This window comes from Anoplopoma fimbria, chromosome 15 (assembly GCF_027596085.1).
Source record: "Anoplopoma fimbria isolate UVic2021 breed Golden Eagle Sablefish chromosome 15, Afim_UVic_2022, whole genome shotgun sequence".
NCBI classification, from domain to species: domain Eukaryota; kingdom Metazoa; phylum Chordata; class Actinopteri; order Perciformes; family Anoplopomatidae; genus Anoplopoma; species Anoplopoma fimbria.
The window spans coordinates 11,017,654-11,043,267 of record NC_072463.1 but is presented as its reverse complement, the minus strand read 5'-3'; the positions used below and the strand labels follow the sequence as shown (position 1 = coordinate 11,043,267).

The 25,614-nt window shown below is 41.5% G+C and overlaps 2 protein-coding genes across 2 annotated transcripts in view; one reads left to right on the top strand and one right to left on the bottom strand.

The window, feature by feature from the left end:
• The window catches only part of si:dkey-288a3.2 (protein phosphatase 1 regulatory subunit 37), a 63,053-nt gene extending 59,800 nt beyond the window's left edge, over positions 1 to 3,253 (bottom strand). The window contains 3 exon segments of the mRNA XM_054614522.1: positions 255 to 355; positions 3,095 to 3,157; positions 3,160 to 3,253. Coding sequence (XP_054470497.1) covers positions 255 to 355; positions 3,095 to 3,157; positions 3,160 to 3,253 — 258 coding nt within the window.
• A 2,071-nt stretch (positions 3,254 to 5,324) lies between these two features.
• Positions 5,325 to 22,424, top strand: vrk1 (VRK serine/threonine kinase 1). The gene is made up of 13 exons (XM_054614426.1): positions 5,325 to 5,432; positions 5,956 to 6,115; positions 6,313 to 6,368; positions 8,016 to 8,085; positions 8,692 to 8,779; positions 10,165 to 10,273; positions 12,282 to 12,374; positions 13,191 to 13,323; positions 14,114 to 14,234; positions 14,443 to 14,501; positions 16,715 to 16,884; positions 21,111 to 21,189; positions 22,092 to 22,424. Exons 2-13 carry the CDS (start codon positions 5,956 to 5,958, stop codon positions 22,244 to 22,246), a joined length of 1,293 nt encoding a protein of 430 aa, XP_054470401.1. The 5' UTR covers positions 5,325 to 5,432; the 3' UTR covers positions 22,247 to 22,424.
• Positions 22,425 to 25,614: the final 3,190 nt, after the last annotated feature.

Sequence of the window (25,614 nt, the reverse complement as noted above, 5' to 3'; positions counted from 1 at the left end):
TTGTTTTTTTACCATATTGTAGAATTGTAAAATCATGTAATTGAACTACTACTGTTTTCGACAACAACATTTCTGGTATTGTGACATCCCTACAGTTTGACACAATTATACAATAACTTAGTGCTGCAGTCTGAGCAGTGGGAGTCACTGAAAACGGCACCACCCACAGAAACAGTAAAGCCAACAAAAAGCCTTGCTTCATGCTGCTTGACTGACATGAACAAAGACCAGCAGAGATATGTGAAGCTGTGTACCTGGAACTGCTGCAGGATGTGAGCTTTGGGTTGGACTTGGTGTCTGCTGCAGCTCTGCTGGTACGCCACCATTACCTCCGTCAAGGTGAGGCAGCTGTCAACTAAAATAGAAGAATACACTCATTCACTGCTTTAATGCCTCTGCATCCCAGTGAGCCACCAGCAACCATTCTAAAGTGCTTAAGGGGCTAGGAAATGCCATACGGTAAACTGTGCTGTGCTCTAATTGTGTGTGTGTGTGTGTGTGTGTGTGTGTGTGTGTGTGTGTGTGTGTGTGTGTGTGTGTGTGTGTGTGTGTGTGTGTGTGTGTGTGTGTGTGTGTGTGTAAGATGGCAGTCAGCGAGAAGTGAGAAGGATATGAATGTCTGTCTGAGCAATAAATCAACCAATCAGGCATCTCAGTTTATCATCCACGGCCTTATGGGATAAGAAGTTCCAGATGTAAAAGACTACAGAGGATTTCATGATGGAAACACTTAAACATTTTGATCCTGGTGTATCCTTCAAAAGCTGGATTGCATTTTAAAATGTTATAAGTCGTATACATTTAAGGGGAATATAAAACAAAGATATATAAAGAGCTGGATAGGTTGCTTTTAGCTGTGGAATTATACATTAAAGGATAAAAAAACAGTAGATCACAGTATTTTGTAGTTATTCATGGACAGTAAAAAAAAAGAATTAGTTGTGTTTTAAGGAGGATTGTTTTTAATTTATATTTCTAATTCTCTGAGATTATTAGCTAAGATTAGCATAGAGACTGGATGTAGGGGGAAACAGCTAACCTGGCTCTTTCCAAACGTTAAAAAATAAACGTAACACCTTTAAAGATCACTGATCAGCCCATTGTATCTTGTTTGGTTAAACGCACACAAACTTTTAAAAAATGAAATTTAAAATAGACAATATCTGGCTTAGAGGGAGCCATGTTGTGTAACTTTGATTTGACAAGCAATGTTTCCGATGTCTGGCAATCTCAAGGTGACAAAGACACTACAGGAAGTCAGATCCCCAGCTGCTGTTTGCCAACAAAAAGCCACAGCCCTTGACTTACATCTATGTTTGAGTACAGATCAAACTAATTACATAAGATTGTAATTATTAAATGTGGCCTTAACAAGAAGAGCTGTGTCCACCTGCTACCAGTCAAGTCAAGCTAATCATATCATGACTAATTGTGTATTTTACCAAATAAAATATGAATTATTAAGAGGAACAGCTTTTAGGGAAAGTGCTTGTTTGTTATGTTAACCAATCAGATGAGGAGATTGCTATCAATTCAATATTTGTGTATCAAAGACAGTAATAGTTCTGGGACATGGTAGCCTAGCTTAAACCATTAGCCTGGTCTTGCTGTTTTATAGGAGCAGTTTGAACTTGACCAACAACATTTGGTAACATTGACTGCAAGCAAATCTCAAAAGTGATCATGACGGGATAGTCAGTTTTAGTGTAGAATATATTCAGAATATGTTCACTGCTTTACCTTGCCGTCAGACAGTCCTTTTCAACAGGGAACTAAACTGAAAGTGAAACTTATCTATGCTTTCATCAAAGCCACCAGACTCAATTAACAAAAACAGAATTGTTCAGATTTCAGTGTAATTCTCTGTCGGATCATATTATAAATATAACTTGCACTTAAACTCATATTGACTTTTTAGGTGTCTACAATAGGTTATGCTGCTGTCCCCAACCGCAGTTCTGCATTACTTTGCTCTCGTGCTGGTACTCCTGTGTGCAGGGGCGCCGAAAAGGGGGGGTAAAGGAGACGGATTCTAGGGGCCCATGATGGAGGGGGGCCCAGAGAGGCCCCTAATGATGATGAAATTATAATACAGAAAAAATAATGACACTAAGTTATTAACTAACATATAATCACACATGTTTTATTTTCCATGTCCTGGTAACAATTCCTTTATTTGTTTTGGAAGCATCAACCCCTGCAGGGCCCCCCCTTCCCCCCCTCTATTTACGTAAAATGGTTCAGTCCGCTGTGTTGGGGGCCCTGTAAAGATTCTTTTCATGGGGCCCAAAATCCCTAGCGGCGCCCCTGCCTGTGTGTAGTAAGTACCTAATACCACCCCACTTCAAAAAAACAGAATTATCCCTTTAAGGGCTCTTTTGAGTCTAAACACTTGGATGTACTTTGACCTGGCAAACTAGCTAGGATGGTAAATATGACTGTTTCTATATACATTTTCAAGAGGTGATTCGAGGTCAAGTTCTAATTCTAGCCAATGGTGGCAAAAATAATCTTTTGAATATACACAACAAATTTTATAGCAATCTGCAAGGCAGTAGCTGGAAAAGCTTTCTCTTTACCAAAGCCTTGGACAGAACAAATGACCAACTGAGCAACATAACCACCATCACGCTCTGCTTGCATCAATAACTGTGGAAAAAACTATTAACATGGAAAAATGTATTCCTGAAGAAAAGTAGCCTTTAGCTGGTGTATAGTTTGGAAACTAATATTACCTTTATTGACATGATATTAATCTAAATCAAGCTACATACTAATATCCAGTAAAGTCAGTGAGATAAATGTGAGAAATTACCAAATAAAAAAGTTGTTAGTAATATATATATATATATATATATATATATATTCTATTTTATTTATATATATATATATATATATATATATATATAGGAAAATGCAGACATTCTTTAAATGTTTTATTTTTGTTAAATCACATATAGGTGAAAAAAAACATTTCCATTTAATTGGGACTTTAATGCAGATGACCAAAGGTCCCCAAAATGACATCATGATATCATCGTGATATTAAATCAGACTTATATTCAACCTGACACAAAGTTAAAAAGCAGCTTACCTATTCTGTCCGTGTCCCTGTGCTCAGCAAAGCCGGAGACTATCTGTTCATCAGGGGGAAAGACACATGCTTTTCTCCTTTACTTCTCTTCTTCTGGCCCTTGTTGGGTTTTTCTGCTCCGTCATCACTCTGCTCATCATTGTCACTACAGTGGGTCATCCCTCTGTTCAGGACTCAACCATGGAGCTTCCACTCGGGTTTTGAGAGCAAAGGGTCAGTTCACCTTGAGCAGTAAATGGTCAATGTGTCAACAACCACCCGATCTCCTCCAGGAGCCACCGCAACAGTTACTGAAGTAATACTAATTTAAAGCACCAGCAAAAACTGTGCGCAACAGTTGTTACAAAGAGCAGTACCGTCTGCCCTCTTGGATGTGAAGTGCTGCTCTCTCCTCTCTGGAAAGACAAGACAATAAAGAATCAATATCTTATTCATGAGTTGTGCACCGGGTCGCGAGTGAAACCCAATATGTTTGTATCAAATGACACATCTAAAATAGGTAAGGCTTTGCAGATTTGCATTCCTATACAAACTCAGCAAAATCCAGCATCATTCGGGACAAAGCATGCAAAGAGTTCGGCAGGTATTTAATATCTTAAAAAAAGTTTTTTTCCCTGATTCAAAACGAGGCAGGTCCCTACCGGCAGGTTGAACATAGTAGTGTGAGGGCCCAGAGAGGTGCTTTGTAAATGACATCTTGTTTAAAAATGCACTATACTTAACCTGACTTTTTGTTATTTTCATAATTTGTAGCTACACTAATCATTTTCATGCAAACAATATTAAAAATGATGATGGTGACAAAATCTGAAGATAATTTTAACTCATTCAACCAATTCTGTTATTTCCCTCAGTACTACTGAGCTTTTTAGCCTATTTTAGCTTTTAGTTTTGGTTTTCTGGATCACAAACTCTCCTCTCAGCACATTTAGAGATTTTTTGTTGAACATATTAGTACATTTGGCAGGAAAGAAGACATATATACCCCTCAGTAGTACAAACCAAACCAGAGATAAAAGGAGAGTAAATATATGACTTATTTATCAAGTGGACACAAACATGGATCCAACTCAACACAAATGTTGCTGTTTGTCTGCTGGATGTGTAAAAAGACAACTGTTTGCTAACAAATAAGCCATAATAACTATATAAGCTGATGATATGACAGATGTTGTTCTCAGGGGCCAAGAAATGAATGTTACAGGAAACCTCTTATAGTGATCACAGCTGTCCTGGTCAAATAGATCACTAAAAACAAATGATCACTAAAAACATTTTTTCTTTATTTAATGCAGACTACCATCTGATTAAATTTGTATATTTACGACATGCATATAAAGTAAGGAAATGGACAGCTACACTATGTTTTGAATTCTACTGAATGTTTCAATATTAATTACAACAACAAACGTATTCATAAAATACAGTATCGGGGAGTAACGTAAAAGAAAAAGAGGATTACCATAGATTGTTTTGTTGTGTTGAAAAGTCCCTGTAAGCATTTGTATATGAATGATTCTTTCCTAAGCTTTTTGACCCATAGCGGTGTAAGAATTGGCAGCTGTCGTTGCCAGAAATTCGCCAAAATACATACAAATTTCATTTTACGCTTACGGTTGAAGTTTGATTCCATATGTTACCATATAAATACAAGTGTTAACCACTAAATGACATGCTGTGTATGTAAAGCGCTTTATTCATGGGGTTCTACACGTTGCTTTTGTTCCTCCTGTGTTTACTTTGGGAGCGTTTATGTGTCAGAATCAGGAGTGCTGAGGTCACAGACGAAGCTTTAGCTGCTTCCTGAGTGTCTAATTAAAACAGCTTTCTTTTCCCTTTGTTTATCAGCTGTTGACACACGCCGAAGAAAAAGAACCCGAGGCTACAATCACATTTATCAGAAACTCTTGAAGAGTGAAGGACGCGTACTCAGCAGCAGATGTAAGGGATGCAACACCCACACAAAGTGGACCAACGCCATGTTCAAGAGCAATCTGCATGTTAATCACATGTGTGTTAGGAAGGAAGCCTCAAACAAAGCAGACATGCAGTCAGTGTTTAGAGGTGCAGAGTTGTGCTGCAGTGGCTCCACTCCTGACTTTGTGGAATATGTAACTTTAACTATGAGAGCAAAGCTTGTGTCTCTATCTGCTCTTCACCCCCACAGACCACACATGAGAGCGTAACCCCTCCTCCTGTTCGCGCGCACGCTGACGCAGCGTCATCCCGACCAATAGAACAGCGACGCGTCGTGACGTCACTTCCTGATCGGCAGTTTTGCGGGAAGTTCGTTCGTCACACGGCTCAGGACTTCACCTGCGACAGACCGCGAGCCAAGGTGCGTATTCAGCTAATGCAGCTACGTCAGCGGCTCAGAGGCCACAGGACACCGTCCACATGTCCACGAGCGTTTCTCCTCTAGCGTCACGGAGCGGCTAGCGGGAGGTGACGGCGATGCTAACGAGACAGCGCGGCTAGCATGACGGCTAGCTGTAGGCGACATGTACGCCACTAGCGTAGCGCTGCTCTGTACGCCACTAGCGTAGCGCTGCTCTGTACGTCACTGACATTGGTGTTGGCTAAAAGTTTGTTTCTCGAACGTAGACGCTGCAGATAAGTTAAGTTAAGATAAGTTAAGATAAGATAAATTAAGATAAGTTAAGATAAGATAAATTAAGTTAAGATAATCCTGTATTAGTCATATAACGTAGGTACGCCCGTGTCGCACTCACTGTGTTAAGCTTGGGTCCCGTTTGTCTACGCTAACAGCGTAACGATGAACGCCATGTAACTCCACGTAGAAACCTGCGCACTAGGTATTCAGTAAAGCACAGAGTAAGTCAACCTGCTGTGCGTTGCAGATGCCTCCTAAAGCCAAGCCGGCGGGGAAGGGCAGAGCTCCGGCTAAGAGGAAGCTGGCGGAGGAGTTCCCCCCCGGGGAGGTGCTCACAGACACGGGGAAGAAGGCCTGGAAGCTGGGGGCTCCAATCGGCCAGGGGGGCTTCGGTCTCATATATCTGGGTAAGGGTGCCAGGTCAAAGGTCAAACATGCAAAGTGAGGAGACGTCTATGGATGATATGACTGCATGTTTAGTGCTGAGCTACTCCATGTATCCAAATGCAACTTTGTGTTGGTCAAGTTATATAACCTGAGAAGCCTGCCATTGCAACAGTTTGTTTAACATTCCTCTAACTTCCATCACTTTTGCTATCCCCAGCTGATGAGAGTTCAGCTAAACCCGTGGGTGCTGACGCTCCTTATGTCATCAAAGTGGTAAGACTTTAAACAACCGTAAAAAATGTCAACGTCTTGTGTTTGTTTTTTTTCTCTTTCATCCGCATCACATGTGCACTTTTCTGAAGAGCAATATACTACATCCTAGATATGATGCCAGCCCACTAGATCTGATGACACTGCAAATAATACTCAGTTCACATACATGTGTATTAAATCAGTGGTTAAGCACAAAGGCTCAACAAGTGGTCAGATTGTACTTTTTCAACTCAAGTTAGGACGGTCCTCGGCATAAGAGATCTCAGAGGACTAACACTCCTAAGATTCAGTTGACTTATCGAATAGTTGATTTAATCTTCAGATCTGTAAGACACCGTTTTAATGTCACAGATGGGCTCATAAGTTGTAAATAAGTCATTCTGCAATGAAAAAGCATGCAACAACGACTAACTGACTGAATAAATCTTAGTTGACTAATCTACATAGTTGGAATGAGTTGATGGCAGTCAAACCCTGACAGGATTCCTTCAGCTCTGTCTGACTAAGGTAAACCAGTGTTTCTGGCTCGTCTACTTTAAAGCTCAAAGCTCATCAGAGTGAAATGTGACGGTGAGCTGGAAGAGAAATCTCATTTGACAACAACTGCAAATCTCCTTGTCGTATATATTTCTGTAGATTCTCAACTTTTCAACAATGACAAATCCAATGAAAGAAACTTCTGGACAGAAAAACCCCCTAGTGTTTTCCATGTAATTATATGTTATCTTAATGCCAGAATTGAATTATTACCTCTTTATTATTTATGTATTTGCATCAATGAAAAGATGCTTCTTGTTTGGTCAGGTATTTAATGCACTTGATTAACCAAAAACACAGACATTCCAGTCGGGGTAATTTATTATGATATGTTTCTCAATGGTCTGTTGAGGATTGGTGTATATGATATTGCCATATAATTCACATATGTTCTAATAGAGGATTTTATTAACATTTCCCACCCATACATACTATGACACCCTCAAACCTGTTGTGCAGTCTTTTGACAGTCCTCATGTGCAACCGTTACCCTTAGACGTCAGACAACACATCTCCCATTCTTTGTCGGAGCTAGCTGTTTGAAGTTGGTTGGTGTGTCAAAGCCTCCAGGCCTTGTTTCGACCAACAGAAGCAGTACATCAAAAATAACTGTTCCTCCTTCATTTCAATGAATCCTCTGTTGGCACTGCTGGGACCAGATGCCGAAGTTCCAGCAGAAAAAAAAAAATCAAATTATCTTTGCACACAGTATAACATCAGCCAGCAATGCACTGCAGCTTATAATCAAATTTGTGCAAAAGCACAATCCTGGTAGATTACTTTTTACTATTTGCCCTCCCAATTGTTGAGCCAGTAATATGTTTCAACAGTGTACAAACCTTCACACTGTCAACTAGTTTTAGAGGTGTGGGGAACTGGAAAGGCCTGAAACTAGCTGCCCAGGTCTCGGGGCTAGTTGCCCAAGTCCTGGGACTACTTGTAAAGGTCTGGAACTTTGAACATTCCAAACACATGACTTTTTAAATAGTATTTCATCTTTTTACCGTCCCCTGAGGCATCAGTCCCTTGTTTTTGCGGTGCTATTTCTGTTCTTAACACCTGTTAAATTGAATCTAGACATGAATGCAGTTGTTGTTGTTGTGTCCACAGGAGCCCAGTGACAACGGACCACTGTTCTCTGAGCTCAAGTTTTACATGAGAGCTGCTAAGCCTGACCTGAGTAAGCCAACTTATCATTCCTTATAAACACACACAAACACCTAGTAGTATGACACAAAGCTAAAGCGAGCCACGTTATCATAACACAACACAGTCTCTCACCACCAGGGCAAACAAATAAAAGAAAGCCAACTTTCTTAATTAAAAAGACAATCTTGTAGCGGAGGCACGGAGGGGCCCTGCAGAGGGAGGAAAGCTTTTGGTGGCAGCTCCGTTGGCCCCCAGGCCACAGCTTTGCATTTTATATAATAACAATCCAAATGTCAATCTCCCCTGACAATTAACTGTTATATTACTAAGGAACCAAAGGCTCATATTTTATTCATGCTGGAATCTCACATTGTTGGTAAATATTTGTCCCAGCAGCAGATTAGCTTGCGGCCGCTGCCCACCACCCCCGCCACTACAGAATTCTACTCTTATTACTTTAAGCATCACAGCCATCACCCACTTACACCAGCTCAAGTAAGCAGCGTGTTCACAAGAAACCAAGCTGACTTTGACTTACATGATGTACATTTCACAGATTTACACGCATACGTTTAGGACATTTTGGCCAGAAAAAATGCCCTCAAACGTTTCTGATAAATGTCATCTTTGTCTGCAGTTCAGAGCTGGATGAAGTCTCACAAGTTGAAAACTCTGGGCGTTCCTCGGTACTGGGGCTCAGGTCTGCATGAGAGAGGAGGGAAAAGGTAAGGCTTTGACCAGGATCCATTCACCGGGGCAACATGTATCATCTGTCACGTTAAGGTTCATCTTCCAGCCCTTATGGTCCTACAAAAGACAAATACAAATAAATACAACTCCTTATCAAGGATTTATTTCACTTTTATTTGTAACAAACCACACATGCACACAACAGACAACAGATTCAGTCTTAGAGGGAGTTCGGTTTATGAACGGATCTAAAGTATTTATTCATTTAACAGCTTCTGGATATACTGACCTCTTTTCTAAATGCAATGAATAAGCCTATTTGCTCATTTTCATATAGCAATTTAGCCATTCCAATTAAAATGATTAGTTATACACAACAGAGAACTCTTGTGAAATAGAAATAACATAAGATTTTTTCTTTACCATTGCTGCTGATGAGGGCACAGAAATGATTCACACAAAGTTTCCCAAAAAGGCACAAGCAAAGTAAGAGCTGCTGCAAATGGCACAGTGTTTCTATATCTTTCCTGATTAAAAAAAGATCCTAGCAAAGTTTAAATGAGTAACTTTTTAGCTGAGCTGTTGACAAATCCTCTAGTTACACTGCCGCCATATGAACAGTGGCACGTGGTAGCTTCACACATAGTAGGTATGTAAAATTGTATTATAGCCGCTTTTTAAAGCAAAGTTACAAAGTGGGAATTTATTATTATTTATAGGAAATTGAATGTGTTTATTCACCTTTTTACAGACCACAAAATATATCCGATCACTGTTCGATCAGCAGGTTGCAGTGGAGTATAGACATGTGTATGTGGACACAGCAGAGTCCTGTTGAAAAGACAACTGTAACCCCAAGATAAACAGAAAGTACAAATACAGAAGACACAAATAAATGACGTCCCAATACAGAGACCAAAGTCAGTAGAGATGGGTTTTGGATATTATCTGTTATAGGAGGGGCTCTGAGTTTGAACTTTACAGGACCTACCAGTTCACAAATTGCAGCAATTTTTGCCTACCTATTATTATTATTATTATTATTATTTTTTTTATTATTTTTTTTTTTTTAATATATATACAATTACAGTTATATTTATTTAAAGCAATGTTGTAGGGACATTTACATCTGAAGTATTTGCATACTTTTTAAATCATGTACTATGTTCTCCGTCTCAAGAAACAGCTGATATGACGTCATCACGAGATCGTAATCTATCCAGCACGTGAAACTAGGGTTATTGTAGTCGCTCTTCAATTTCAGTGGCATTAAAGAAGCCTGTGATGTAACGAGCCTTACGCTGCAGGAGCCCTGTCTGAGAAATGTGATATGAATGAAAGACTATGATTGGTCCGTTGGAAGGTTCTGCTGTTGTGCACTGCTGTGTCTATTGCTTGAAGTGTTCTTTGGATGCTCCAGGTACAGGTTCATGGTCATCGACAGGCTCGGCACAGACCTGCAGAAGAAATTTGAAGAATGCGGAAGGAAGTTCCCCAGAAAACTGGTCCTGCAGCTCGGTCTTCGTCTGGTTGGTTATTCATCATCGAATGGTTTCATTTTGTTTTCCACTGAATTGCAATGGCTTACACAAACAGCTGGTATTCATAAATGATAAGGTGTATTAAGCTGTATCACAACATCCAACGGCAGCGAAAGAGAGAAATGTAGTTTTGTTTTCTTTAGTGATTTGGTTTGCTATGGTGGCAAAAAGTTCCCAGCGGAATAACTTTAAGCAATGCACAGTGCTGATTACAGTACAGCACCACTGCACTGTTACAAAGACACAAATCCACACATGTGCAACAAAAATAATGTTTTTTTTGTCGAGAGCCAGAGGCCAGACAAAACTGGATGAAGGCGGCCACATCCTAATTAATATTCGATTAATTGTGCAGCCCTGGTTTGTGTAAGTTAATTTAGCCTAGGTTCATTTACGCTCCATTTATCAATTTTACGTGGGCTCAAAGGAAGCTTTGCTGGCCACCAATGGAGCCGCTCAGACAGGAAGCTGGCGTGTGTCCAGCAGCGTCCATCTCAGGGAGAAGTAAAGAGCCGACGCGAAAGCAGACATCTGATCGAATCCGCTGATCAGCCTTATTCAGACCACCGGTCAAACTATTAAGAACAAATATCAGCTGACATGGTTAGTTACCGAGTTATTTATACCTCGTATTAATGAAGGTTTTTGTTACGCTGAATTATCTCCATAATGTGATCGAGTCCCTGTTTGCCAATTATGTAATTCAGACAGTTTTATTTGTACAATGAAGAGCGTCTTTTTAAGAATACATCTCGGTAACAGTATTTCAGGAAATTGATTTAAGACTTCCCTCTCAAAAAATGTTTGTTAAAAAAAAATGGTTGGTAAGATGTGGATTTTTAAACTTTTCAACTTAAGGTGAGACACTAAAGGACAAGCATTGTTTTCAGATAGTGGAAAGAAAAGATCCACAATACACAATCAGGTGTTTATTTTACTACTCTGTCAATTTGTGTCCCTAGATTTCTCCCAAATTCACCAAAAGTTATCATGAGATCATTAGAGCCTCATTTCTAAATGTATCATCTTAATCTAAGTTATCAACTGTGGTTAATAATGTTACCCTGTTCACCTGTAGTGTCTTCAAAATGTACGTCATTTATCAAAAAGGTCATTTTCTCTAAATTAGTTTTTTCTCAGACTCTGAGACAGAAATCTCCACTTCAGTAGCTCCTCCATAGCCCCAACTTTCCAGTTTCATTCCTATCTATATTCTGAAAGGCCTGATTTATACAACATGTTATTACTAACATAATGGCCAAACATTATTTATAATGGCCTTTGACAGTTTTTTTCTGATTCATGGAGTGATAAAAGGAATATCCAAAATGAATGTGTCAACACAATGAAACAACCATTTTGAACCTGGCTTTATCAAATGGTCTGATTTCTGCTCTGGAAATGTTTGTAAATGTGAATTCAAATTTGTGACACAAAAACTTGTGGAAAAAAAAAAATTTTCTTAATGTCAGTAATCAATTAGGGTAGTTTTATATACAGTACCAGTCAAAAGTTTGGACACACCTTCTCATTCAACTACTTTGAAGAATGTAAAATATAAAACATATTCTGGTTTGTTGAGCATTTGTTTGTTTAACACATCATTCCATATGTGTTCCTTCATAGTTTGGATGTCTTCAGTATTGATCTACAATGTAGAAAAAAAATAAAAATAAAGAAAAACCATTGAATGAGAAGGTGTGTCCAAACTTTGACTGGTACTGTATGTTTTTTGTGTTGATCTTTTTACCCTATTCACCTGTAGTGTCTCCTCTTAATAGAAGTGTAAAGTAGTGGAATATGCCTAACACTTATCAGTGCTGGTACTGCAGCCCCCGTTGGCCCCGGGATGCAGCCTCCCACCTCCTGAAGTGATGCTGCAGTAGAGTGACCTTTCAACATGTTTTTCATAACAGGGTGTCCAGATATCATTCACCTCCTGTGACCCCCTCCAGACGTGGTCTGACATTAACACGTGTTGTTTTTCCTTGTTTAGCTGGAAACTCTGGAGTACATTCATGATCATGAGTATGTGCACGCTGACATCAAGGCATCCAACCTCATGTTGAGCCACAGTGATCCCAACCAGGTCAGTAGATGTTGGCGCTTCCTCTGACTGAAATATTCAAATTCTCTTTTGGGGAAACAAAAAAAACAGGAGCTTCCACAGCCTTGAATGTAAGGTGCTGCTCTGACCCCAGAACTGCTGCCTGAAAGCAGGGAGGTGATATTGTTTTTTGATCGTAACACGCTTGTGCTGCTTCATTAGATTCAATTAAGGCCTGGAGAGGTGTGTGTGTGGTGTGGTGTGGTGTGTGTGTGTGTGTGTGTGTGTGTGTGTGTGTGTGTGTGTGTGTGTGTGTGTGTGTGTGTGTGTGTGTGTGTGGGGGTGTGTGTGTGTGTGTGTGTGTGTGTGTTCAAAACGAGGAGATTAGATGGCAGCAGCTAAGCGCTTTTTCTAGCAAACAAGGCAGGGACAAATGTTTAATTTGAAGATTAATAATGTATCATTGGTGGTGTTATTAAAGAGCTATTAATAAATGGCAATTTAAAAAACGGCCCCTTAGGATTTTAATATTAGGTAAGGTTATTTATTTTTAATTTTCTTTCAGCTGTTCTATTTCTATGTTTTCCCCTGGAGTTATTGAGATGCATGTTTGGTCTTATTCCTGTATGTATGTTTATAAAATCCAATAACCAACTGTCGTGTGTAAGAACATTGCAGACTTAATAATAACAATAAAGTTTATGTGGGTGGAATTACAATTTCAATTCTAAAAGGGCATAATGATCTGAATGCTTTAAGCTTGATTCCAGGAAACTGTGCACGTGTTTTTGTGTAAACGTACAACGTGTTGAATGTGACCTTGTCCCTGTGCATGTCTGAATCAGTGTCTTTTTCTAGGTTTACTTGGTAGATTATGGGCTGGCCTATAGGTATGCACCGGAAAGTGTCATAAAAGAGTATAAGGAGGACCCCAAGAGATGTCATGACGGTACCATCGAGTTCACAAGCATCGACGCCCACAAAGGAGCAAGTAGGTACAAGTACACTACACGTAGCTTTATAACATCCGATTCAGCTTTTAAAAACCGGACTGCCAGGGCTTTAATTCTGTGAAGTGATGGATTTATGTACAGAAAAGAAGAAAGAATTTTTTTTTATTGTTTTGCCACTGAGGGATCTTGAACCAGCAGGAAGAAACATTCCATCTGTAATGGTTCCTTTGGGATACTCCTGCCTTTAAAGGTTCTGTATAAGTTTAGTTTAGTTATCAAAGCAGAAGGAGAAGGCTGCATTGGATGAGCAGTATTGACTTCAACATTCTTGTAGCATGTAGCAGGTGTGTATCCTTACTTTGAGGTAATCTAAGTTAATGAGTTATTATATTCAGTTCTTCCACCTCCACACGGGCCTGTCCTAGACGGAGACACTGAACCACAAGTTGCTCCTCGGGACTCTAAAGCCGCCCTATGCCATTTAAAAATGCTGAGGATGGTTAAATTCAGTTGTCATGTATGTACCTGTTAAATTAATGGAATTACAGTTGTTGTTTTTTTTACCCGTTACTTGTATAATACATTTTAGTTTAAAAAAAACATTTGGAAAAAATAATTCCCCAAGCTGTATGTGATTAGATCTGAATTTTCTCATTTCAATCATTTTTCATAATGTGGAAATAGTCCTATAATGGATTTGTTGTGAGATGAAAATATTCACAACGGTGGGTACCGGTGCATTTTCCGCCTTTTAATGCCGGTGTTGCTTTTCATGCCAGTAAAAGCTGCTGACAGTGTTTGCCTCCTCTGATGGCTGTTTGGCTCCAGCTGCGTGTAGGCGGAGCGACCTGGAGATCCTGTGCTACTGCATGGTCCAGTGGCTGTGTGGACGGCTGCCCTGGGAGGACAAGCTGCAGGACCCCCTCTACGTCAGAGACTCCAAAATCAGGTGGGAGAGGCACACCTGCATCCTCCAATCACATCAACTCTGAGTCCTGTCACTGGATGCATGCGCTTGTCTGCCACATCTAGACAGAAAAAAGTTTTGAATTTGCAAGTTAACAAATTTCACCTTTCAAGTGGAGGGAGGTGTATTAAACTAAGAATGTTTTAAGTTTTAGGGAAGACAATCACACTGCTTGTTTTTCCCCCAACAGGAGCCAAGAAAATATCTCAGAATTTATGACCAAGTGTTTCTCATCTCAAGACAAGCCAGGTAAGACGCACTGACGCAAAAGGAACAAATCACACGTTGGTAACCTTTTTCAAAAAACGTTTGTCATATATTTGTTGAAATATTCATTTCATCCCGACGGCAATCAATGAATCAAATGCTAAAAACGAAAAAAAGACTGAAATCCTGTGGCTGTCGCAGGACTGTAATACAAAAGCTCGTCCAATCATTTCACTCGAATGAGATGATTGGACGGGCTACCTGCCTGAGCTCACTCTGCCGTGCACTCGTTGCATGTCATTGGAGACTTCTACAAGCTGCTACTGAACGGCTGTGAAGACTAACGATGGCTATGTTTGTTACAATGTTACATGTACATTCAGTATGATAACTTTAGCTTTAACGTGGGAGAAATGGAGGAGGGATCCCTCTCACAGGACGGTCAGACATGCACTTTATGTTCTGAACAGAATAACCAACACAATAAGATTACAGTATAGACATTCTATGTAACAAAATGATACATACAGTGAAAACAGATGTGAAAGAATGGATCCAGGAGGATGCCCAGCAGCTAACAGCTAGGACCTGATGCACGCAACCTCCTCTCCAGATCCAGATTACGCCTTGTAACTTTAAGATGCTTTGGATGATGTATTATTCTTTGCTGCCAGTGACCAGGAAACAGTCATTGAATATTTTCAAGTTTTCCCTGAAAGATTTGTGATAAAACAATGCTTTCACATGTGTGCTGGACGCTGCCGAGAGAGTCGTGTAATCATGAATGTGAAGCCGGGGTCAAAACAATGAATGGAACCCAAACGGCTAAGTTTTGGCTATCTGCACCTTTTTTTTTTTTTTTTTCTTTTTTTTTTTAATACTTATCTAGCATTATCTCTTTATACTGCAATGCTGATGGTTAAATCACCATTAACATGAAATAACTTTAACTTTTGTAGCAGCAGCTTCACAATAACCGGAACTTCTGTTTGCATTATTCTATGATCAATTTGTCATCATTTTAAGTATGAGAGGATTTCATAGATAAGTTATAGCCATAGACTGAACTTCTTTAAAATCAGACTTTCTCAGAGAGGAACACATTAGTGTATGACACACTCCCTGTTTAGTGTATGACACACTCCCTGTCTGTCATTCCAACTGGATCATCACTGAAAATGATCTGTGGATAAGAGTGGGAACCCCGTATTATGACTCTCTGGTCATTATAGGCCACTGCTAGCAATGTTGCAAATCAATGAGTGGAACTGCTGTATGCTGCTTTAAAAAACACACCTGAGAACTTTAACTGTTTCACAAAAAGTTCCCTCAACCACCAAAAATGATTTTAATATTGTAGCCCATTCCTAGCTTCCAAAACAAAAGACATCTTTCATTTACATTCATTCACATCTAAATATAGCCCTTTAGAGCGAGACCCACTTGATTGTCATGAGGATAGAAGTCAGATAACACACGCTGCAGTAAACATTTAGAGTCCGACTGTAAATGGCGACGGTGGCGTCTGTCGTCTCACTGTGGTAAGAGTTGCCTTTTCAATGTTGGCACTTTGACCTGCAGGCAGTGCGTTGGTGTTGGTTCAGGCGGAGGCGACGGAACATGGAGCGTCACACCTCCTTCCTTCTGCTCCGCTGAGCACAACCAAAGTGTTGTTTACAACTCCATCTGTGAGTGTGTTTGTGACCGTGTGTCAAGTCAGAGGAAAGCCACGCCACACAGAATGAGGTGGGACGCTGCGACCAGAGGGGAACATTATGGTGACAACAGTGTGTCGGAAAGGAGAGCGACGCCCGGGTCCAGTCAGGGTCATTTATGTTAGTACGCTGTCCCAGGACATGGATCTAAGCACTTCATGGGGACAAGTCATGTCACCAAACTAAATGGTGATATGCAGCATACTAACGGAAAAAATGTACAGTAGCAGTCAAAAGTTTGGACACACCTTCTCATTCAATGGTTTACTTTATTTTTATTTTTTTCTACATTGTAGATTAATATTGAAGACATCCAAACTATGAAGGAACACATATGGAATTACGTGGTAAACGAACAAATGCTCAACAAACCAGAATATGTTTTATATTTTACATTCTTCAAAGTAATTGAATGAGAAGGTGTGTCCAAACTTTTGACTGCTACTGTACTTACCCCGTCCCACTGATGGAGGCACAGAGGCAAGCAGCTAGTTGCAGGCTTTGTTTTAGGATAACCATGTTGTCGCTCTGTGGTTGCAGCTGAGATCCAGAGATTCCTGGAGGAGGTTAAATCTCTGGGGTACCAAGACAAGCCGCCGTACGAGAAGCTGCGCTCCATTCTGCAGGCGGGACTGGAGGCCATCAAGGCTAAAGATGACGGCAAGCTGATGTTCGCTCCTGTCAGTGGAGGCGTATCAGAGCCCCCCAAGGTGAGCACACACACCGGAACACAAAACAGATTTAAGAGCGTGAGAGGGGTGGATGGCAGATTAACTACAGTCTGTTACACCTTCAGCGTGTGGATAGCACCATGTAGCACCATGTAGCCCTGTCAGGCTAGTATTTATGCTGACCTCCCCCACAAGTGTTGGCAGTATCACTCACTGCTGCATATAGGGGTCAGTATTCATGTAAGAGAAGCATGACCACAGTGAAAGATACTGCTACAAGGTAAAGTCCTAGATCCCAAATGGTACTGAAGTAAAAGTAGAGAAGGACTATCAGCAAAATGTTCTCTTTTATAGCTTTATAGTGTTGGTCAGCTCTTGGCCCACAACTTTACTCTTCAGGTTCCCTCTCATCGCTCTGTGTTGTGGCTGTAACTTGTAACTTTACATGAGCTTCTCAGCAGCAAACAGCAGACAGACTCCGACAGAGACCAGCTGGTGAACATGGTGGAGCATTGAGCAGCTCCAGAGACGGAACACGTTAAAATAGAGTGAATGTTTGACTTTATATACAGACACACACACTATATTCTATCATATTTTATATTAATATCTCAAACTACATAGTAACTCGTAACTAAAGCGGCCAAATAAATGTTTAAAGTATAAAGTACTAGAAATGTAAATACTCAAGTACCAGAAATTAGTACTTAAATACATTATTTAAGTAAATGCACTTAGTTACTCTCCGCTGCTCAGCGTGAATCATGTTTCTGAATTTCATCTCTTTCTAGAGCTTTCTACCACATCTCCTGCTGATGTGCTCAGTGGATGGAGTTTATTTATTTTTATTATCTTTTTTAAGGTTGTATGACCTGATGCTGAAGAGCATAGTTCTCATTACATAGCATATCTGCCCGCGTCAGTTTTAGTATTATTTAACGTATTAAAATGACACTGCAAAGCCAGTGAAAAGAGTCTGAAGTGCAGGAATGTCCTAATACAGTCTTGTAAAAACATTGTTAATCTTTCATTAGGAAATGTTAGAAAAGGTCTCAAGTCAAATTAGACATCTAACATCCAGAATGAATTCTAACATCATGACTGACGGTATCATCTGATGCAGTCCGGCTCGTGTTTCTCGTCGTCTTCTCATCTTTCTCTTCCCCCTCCACCGTCCACCTCTTATCCTCTGGGCATCATGGTCAAAATAGTAGAATATAGTTTCTCTGTCATGACCTACCTTCATTTTTCTTTATTCAATGTCAAGAAAACTAATTTTCATGGTCCGTCAGCCACTGATGATTCATAATACTGCAGTAGTTGGCAGTATTTTTTTTATATATTATTAAGCATTGGTTCAAGAAAATGTCCTCCCATCCTTTCCTTTTTTTCAAGGATTGAGTCAATGTTACCAATCTTAATTCATGTGAATTATTTAAATGTATTAAGTTAGATGTTAGTAAAACTCTCTAATCAATATTTTTTATATGAACAGCAAAGTTAAAGTAGTCACTCAAAGTGATGAACCCACGAAACATTAGCACCAGCCCTGCAGCTCCACTGAGCATCGCCGTGTCTCAGCCCACAGCTTTGCTCTCAGAACCACCGCACTAATCAACCTGCTTCAGCAGCAGCAGGAATCTAAATCCTCACAGTACAAACAGACAGAGACTAGCTGATGAGCATAGTGGAGCATTAAGCAGAGGTTGGTGGAGACCAAAAGCAGACTGACTGTTAGAGCCCATGGTGGCTTTCATCAGCATTCTGTAATTGACCCCTCAGTGAGCAACAGTCGAGCTTTTCCTTTCCAGCCAAGCACACGCTACAGTTTACCATAATAACATGAACCTCTTGACTGCTTTACATTTATAATAATATTAAAAAGAATGGGTCCTTGATTTCAGACTGAGGCAGACAAAAGCAGTTTCGCATTTTTTTCAATAGGTGATAGATAATTAGCTAGCTAACGTAAACTCTGAGTCGGATATCGCCATCAAAACAATTTACGGTCTTGGGAGTTCAAACTTTTTCAAATTCAACTCAGAGTCCAAACTCCAGATGACTGGAGGACGCGGTACAATCGATGTATTATTGATACAGCAGTATCAGAGCTTGCCTCTGATAGTTACACAAAATATATAGATAAGGAAACATGAAGGGTCTCCACCAGCCAAGCCCGGCAGCCCCTATTGTTAGCATAAGTAACGTTAGCATAACGTTAGTACGGTGTTTAGAGTCAGAGAGAGGGGTAGCGTATGGTGTTAACGGTAACGTTAGAGCCCTGAATGCAGCAGGGCAGTGTGTTTTACATTTCAGGCGATTTGGCAAGTACTCCTCAAGACCCAAGCCAAGTAAAGGGTAAACAGAAGAGGGCCTAGAACGGTTCCCTGTGGAACTCCATATGTGTTTTGGATACAAACTCTCCTAAAGCAAATATGACTTCAACCGTTGTAGCACTCTGCCAGACAGTCCCTCCCACGGCTCCAGTGTTCCAGTGATATTATGTGATCTACAGTGTCACATGCAAAATGGGCACATTCTTTGAGTCTGTCTTTATGCCACATTAGACATCTGACAAGAGCTGTTTAGGTAATGTGTGGAAGTCTAAACTCTGATTGAAATAATCCAATGACCATAAGTAACAATAGTTCATAAACATGTTGCACTCTAACGGTTTTTGCCGTGAGAAATAGTGTTGGGTACACAGTTTTATACATTAACAGTATAAGTATTAATAAGTCTACATTCTGACATTTATTTACAACACAATCAGACTTATTTGGTTCTTGCTGTTCGTCTTCCTGTGTCTCTTCATGTCCAGTCTCTCTCTCTCTCTCTTTCTCTAGAAGAATTCGTGATTTTCTCATTCGAATGTCATTTTTCAATTTTCTCTCTCTGTCATTTTTTTGTGTTTTCTGTTCGTCTTCCTGTGTCTCTTCTCTATTTCTCTCCTGCTGTCTCTATTTCTCTCCTGCTGTCTCTCTCTGTCTCTCATCTCTCTATGTCTCTTCCTCTCTCTCTCTCTCGCTCCCTTTCTCTCTCTCTCTCTCTCTCCATTTGTCTGTCTGTCTCTCTCTCGCTCTGTCTTTTTGTGTTTCGGTCTCTATTTCTCTCCTGCTGTCTCACTCGCTGTCTCTCATGCTCTATGTCTCTTCCTCTCTCTCTCTCGCTCCCTTTCTCTCTCTTGCTGTCTTGCTGTGTCTCTATGTCTCGGTCCCTCTCTCTCTCTCTCTCTCTCTCTCTGCTCCCTTTCTCTCTCTTGCTGTCTCATGTCTCTATGTCTCGGTCCCTCTCCTCTCTCTCTCTCTCTCTCTCTCTCGCTCCCTTTCTCTCTCTTGCTGTCTTGCTGTGTCTCTATGTCTCGGTCCCTCTCTCTCGGTCTCTCTTTTTACATCTCTCTCTCTCTCTCCCCCTCCCTCTCTCTCTCTTGCTCTCTCACTCTCGGTGCATATGGAAGATGCCACCGGGGACATGGAGTTGCCAGCTGAAAGGTTACCGGGCCCCGGCGCTGGTTATTGTATGTAATTATCCTGCCAATCTGTTCACCTCAGCGGGCGTTGTGTGGTGATCATGAGGTAGTAATTGTCAAAATGGAGGCAAAAATGGAAAAGGGGGCGAGTGTGAGTGATAGTTCAGGCTCAGAGTGAAGCTTCATTACAGAGGCCCAGGAGTTGATTTCCTTCATTAAGTGCACTACACTCTCTCTCTCTCTCTCTCTCTCTCTCTCTCTCTCTCTCCCCCCCCCCTCCATCAGATGACGCTCATTTCTCCCTGAGAGCTTTTACAAACTCACTGCTTCTTGGTTTGAGTTAAAAACAGAACCATTTATTTGATCATTAAAAGGAATGCGTTGCTCTTTGCGTTTGAGCCCCTTTTATGGCAGTTGTCTTATTTAGACAGACGTGTGGACTGTTTAACGTCCAACAAGACTTTTCCTGCACTGCTACAGTAATGGAAATCCAAAACACAATGTCAGGTTGTTGCGTCAATCTCTCAGAAGTTGGAGAAAAGGCTCCTGTTTGTTCTGCACATCGGGTGCAGCAACAAACGTGACTCTCGGCCGGGTAACACATTTAAAGTAACTCCTACACACCCACCTTTAGGGATTCACAGATATCTGTCTGAAACGGACTCAAATAGCTGGACGGGGTGTCTGTGATAATGGCTCCGATCTATTCAATTATACTATATGCATAATTATCTTCCTCCTCATCAACAACATGATGTCCCCTCTCCTCATGTTCTTCTGTTCTTCTCCTTTCCAGAAAGCCACCAAGAGAAAGATGGTAGCAGATGAGACTGATGGAGCACTCGGCAAGAAAAAGAGAGTCACAGAGAAAAAAGGTGAGTCCTTTTTTAAAGTCTCTGATCAGATGTCACTGGGGTCATTTTGTCCAATTACAATTTCCTTCTTTAGACATTTTCCCCCTCCGGAGCCACTGTTCTCTGCTCACGTTGTAGACACTTCCTCTAAGTGTAAGGCACTTTAAGGGGTCGTTAGCAGTGCAGTCAATCATGATTGGTCAAGCAGATGTGACCAAAATGCAAACTGTTTAACGGGGTGGGATTACATGCATAGTCATCCTAAAGACGCGGTTGTTTTGGGTTCATATCGCCGTGGACGACCAGCCAACGTGTGGCGTGTTGGATGTGAAGGCAGCTGGGTGGAAGTCAGCAGGAGCCTCCGGATGAGTTTAAGAAGCCAGACAAATCAGCGTTTGGTTTTCCAACGTTTATTGGACTTCCACAACATGTACAAAGCAGCAGCAGTGGTTATTTTGGCTATGGTTGATGAAATATTGGTATCTATACGGAGTTAAGCCCGTTTGATGGCCTGACGGGAAACGGGAACTAACCGGTTGATTTTTAATAAAAACACTTAACATGAAATGAACTACAAAAAGCCTTTTCCTTTTCCTCTGGTGTTCCACAGACTCAATGACTGAGCTCTATACATGCAATTTTAATGTTTTGTGTTGTAAATGTCTTTTTTGCTTTCATTTAAAGGAACATAAAGACTGTAAACGAACCGATAATCCAACATGCATAATCAGTCAAAATGTCTTGATGGTTCATTTCTGATCGGTTAGCGTCTCTAATCTGTACATTATACTGTAGTGACTGCAGGCAATACAAGCCCAGTTGCGTATAAGTTTAGACTGACATCAGTGATGGTGGGCGGCTAATTGTTTATGAGGATCGTGTCTTTTCCTCAGTGCTTAAACATGATGAATTTCCTCCTGCAGAAGTGAATGGAGTGAGGAAAAGTCCCCAAAAACCTGCGAGACCAAGAACGGCCCCCAGCACCAGGAAACTGATTGTCCCTAAATGCAGCCTGGTGGAGACGAAACCCAGACTAGCCACCAGATCCAGAAGCAGACTCCAGAAAAGCAGCCCCTAAGGGTCCACCTCCACCTCCACACTCCTCCCCCAGCCCTCCTGACGTTCCTCTACTTCTTAAGTCTCCTTTTCACCTTTTATATGGTTTCTATCTGTTACGCACTGCTACATGTTGATGTTTGATTGTTTTTGCTGTGGTGAAGACGGATCTATTGTAATAAAGAGGAAATTAAATTGTCCGTCTTCTGGTTTTAATCAAAGGTGTCAGGGTCGATGGTCACAGTGTGATGGAAAGCAAACTCCAAGTCTTTACTCCCTTTGATTCACAGTGTTCCTGTGACACACAGGTTTTAGAGGTAAATTCAGTCATTATGACATCATATGAGAAACAGAAGCCCACTGGCTGATGGATGAAGAACTTAAGACAGACGGGGACCCGTGCGTGTGTGTGTGTGTGTGTGTGTGTGTGTGTGTGTGTGTGTGTGTGTGTGTGTGTGTGTGTGTGTGTGTGTGTGTGTGTGTGTGTGTGTGTGTGTGTGTGTGTGTGTGTGTGTGTGTGTGTGTGTGTGTGTGTGTGTGTGTGTGTGTGTGTGTGTGTGTGTGTGTGTGCGCCTCACAGAATAACTCGGCTTCCTTTTAAAAAGTTCTATCAAGTGACTCCATGACTCCACTGGAGGAGCATGATGAGGACATGTCCTCCTATGCTGAGCAGTGAGTCAACTTAAATAAATACAGGTTAAGGTGTCACCCCCTATAAAGGGTTTAGAAGTCGTAATTAATGCCTGAATCAATACTTAATCATTTGATCATGCTTTGTCCATCACTTACAAGAAATGAATAAGAACGACTCGTAGGTTGCCAGGTTGTGAAGAATCCCTCTGACAAGGGTTTATTCTTCTCGGTAATAACACCGTTATAAAGCTTGCTGATCCGTTACTGAATACGTTTAGAGTTGAACCTTTCTAATAAGCCTTCAGGTCTCGGTCATACATGTTAATAAGCTATTTATTAGCCGTTACTGACTCCTGTCAGTAACGGCTAATAAATTAGTAAATTTTCTGTCCTGCTACTTTGAGTGAAGGAAGCCAATCAGGACCAAGTCCAGGCATGATGCATTTACATGAATTTAAAGTCTGTGGTAAAAGAAGGGACTATTTTTAAGTTGCAACTACTTTAAACACTCAAACAAGATGAAGATGAACTTGTCTTTTATAACTGAACCACTGCTGAGCTGATGCGTATGTCTAAGAGCAGACGGCACACTTTCTAAACAGACGGTCAGATCTGAATGGAGGTGGGGGGTGAGGGGCTTGCATTTGCAAATAAGTGCAGCCCTTTGTCCTCCTGTCCGTCTCTGTCCTGCTGCTGAAATGTCACATTTCTGAGCGTCCAGCTATGACAGACATATTTCAAATATGGCGTCAAATGATCAGAGTTGTGTTTCCATCAGAACCGGAGAACATTTTACACATGAGGAGCTGCTGACAAGCTGTCCATCCCCCTCCACCCCCTCCATCCCCCTCCATCCACACTTGTCCTCAAGCTTCTGGACCGTCCCGATGGTACCCCCCCCCCGCGCCTCCCTCATTAACTCCCAACAGCCCACCCCCTCTGTCCCCATGGAGGAAGACATCTCCACTAATGTCAGTGTTGTGAGGGCCCTGGGGGCCCCGTGGCGGCTGGTGGCTCGACATCGATTGTTCCAGCCTCTTCAGGAGTAAAGAGCCCCCCTGCCTGGCTTCCCCCCACCCCCTCACACAGACACTGACCTTGAGGCCGCCACAGCCACGGTCCCTCAGTAGGGGGCAGTAGTACATAATGATGGTAAATGGATGTAGGTGGGTGGGGATGGGGGGGTGGGGTTGTGGAAAGGGACAGCACTTAAACACAACACTACCATCTTCTCTGCTGGCAGAGAGAGGTGTGTTTTTCATGCAGCCTGGCCGTGTTATCCACTGGCCGGCCGGCGTGTCGGCCTCTCAGCGGCGGCCTAACCACCGCTCTGGTGATACGGACACCACCACCCCTCCCCCGGGCCCGCGCCCAATAACTTGATAACTGTTTCCCCCGGCCGCTGGGATTCCTATGTTTGTGACAATTGTCAGTAATTTGGTCAGCCGGGGGGGAATCCAAACCCAGAAGTAAGGTTCAGGTTTGGTGAAGGGTCCACGTGTTCAGACAGGAAAAGTAGACTGGGAGCGTTTTCCATTCCATTCCTGCAGCTGATGTTTGAAAGTTCAGTATGCTGCCATCAGGTTGACATTTTACATTTCACATGCATGTAGTTTATGAACGAAAACAACGTGCAACTCAATGTTGACTTTAACACTGTGACTTGGACTCCTTTTGACTTGATGAGATATCAAGTCAAAAGCCCAAAGATTACAATTTATGTTTCAAGAAAGTTGGCAAAGAATTAACTCCTCAGTTTGGATATCATTTTTAAATCAATCCACAGTAAAGAACTACAGGTTTTTATCCAAAGAAGTTTGAAGAAGAAGTACGTCTTGTGTCTCCGTCACCAGGTGACGTGGTGGTTCACTTTTTAAACCGTGATCTGTAGCTTTAGCTTTAGTCGTCGTCTTTTGAACCTGTTTACACGGCTGAATCCGTTCGACTTCCTGGATAGATCCTTATAAGAAAGAAGTTTGATAATATTTCTTCAGAGTGCAGTAAGTGACAGCGTGGCTCCATAGTAACGTGGCTTTGACAGGCTGACGGAGTAGCTGCAGGGGGCGGGGCTTAGCGAAGGGTCAAGTTCAAATGGTTAATTAAAGTGCTTGAAAGGATCACCTTGCAGAGAGGACAGTAGGGCTGTAAAGGTGTAGGCAGAGGACAGTAGGGCTGTAAAGGTGTAGGCAGTGGATGGAGGCCTACATGGAACCATGAGAACGTTTCCCACTGTTTCTTTAAAGTCTTTCCCGGACTTTAACCGACTTGTTTTTAATTGCCTGCCTTGAATGATGCACCTTCTGATGATGTTATTGTGTCTCACAGTATTACGTTTCCAATGTGTAGCTGGCCACCGACTGAACATAGATATTATCTCAGATATTTCCACTGGGACTCAAGGAATGTCCTCCATTTTTTCAAAATCCTGTTTTTGCCTCCTCTATTTTGTACTTTCAGACTGACTTCCTCTAAGCTGTGTCCAGCTGCAGAAATAAATGAGGTAAGGAAGCTCATCTAAAGTGCCTTCAATACTTTATTGCTGTGCTCTCGCAGCAATAAGCTGAAGGAGCCGTAGTGGTCTGTGGACTCTTAACTGCCCGGGGTGTCAGTCCCAAGGCTCTGATTGGTTAAGCTGGTTGATGGACATACACTTCTGTAGAGGAAGCCCTGCACACGTACTCAGAGGAAACAAACCACTTCCTCTGCATGTTCTCGATTTGTGGAAACAAAACATTTTAATCTATAACTTGGTTCACA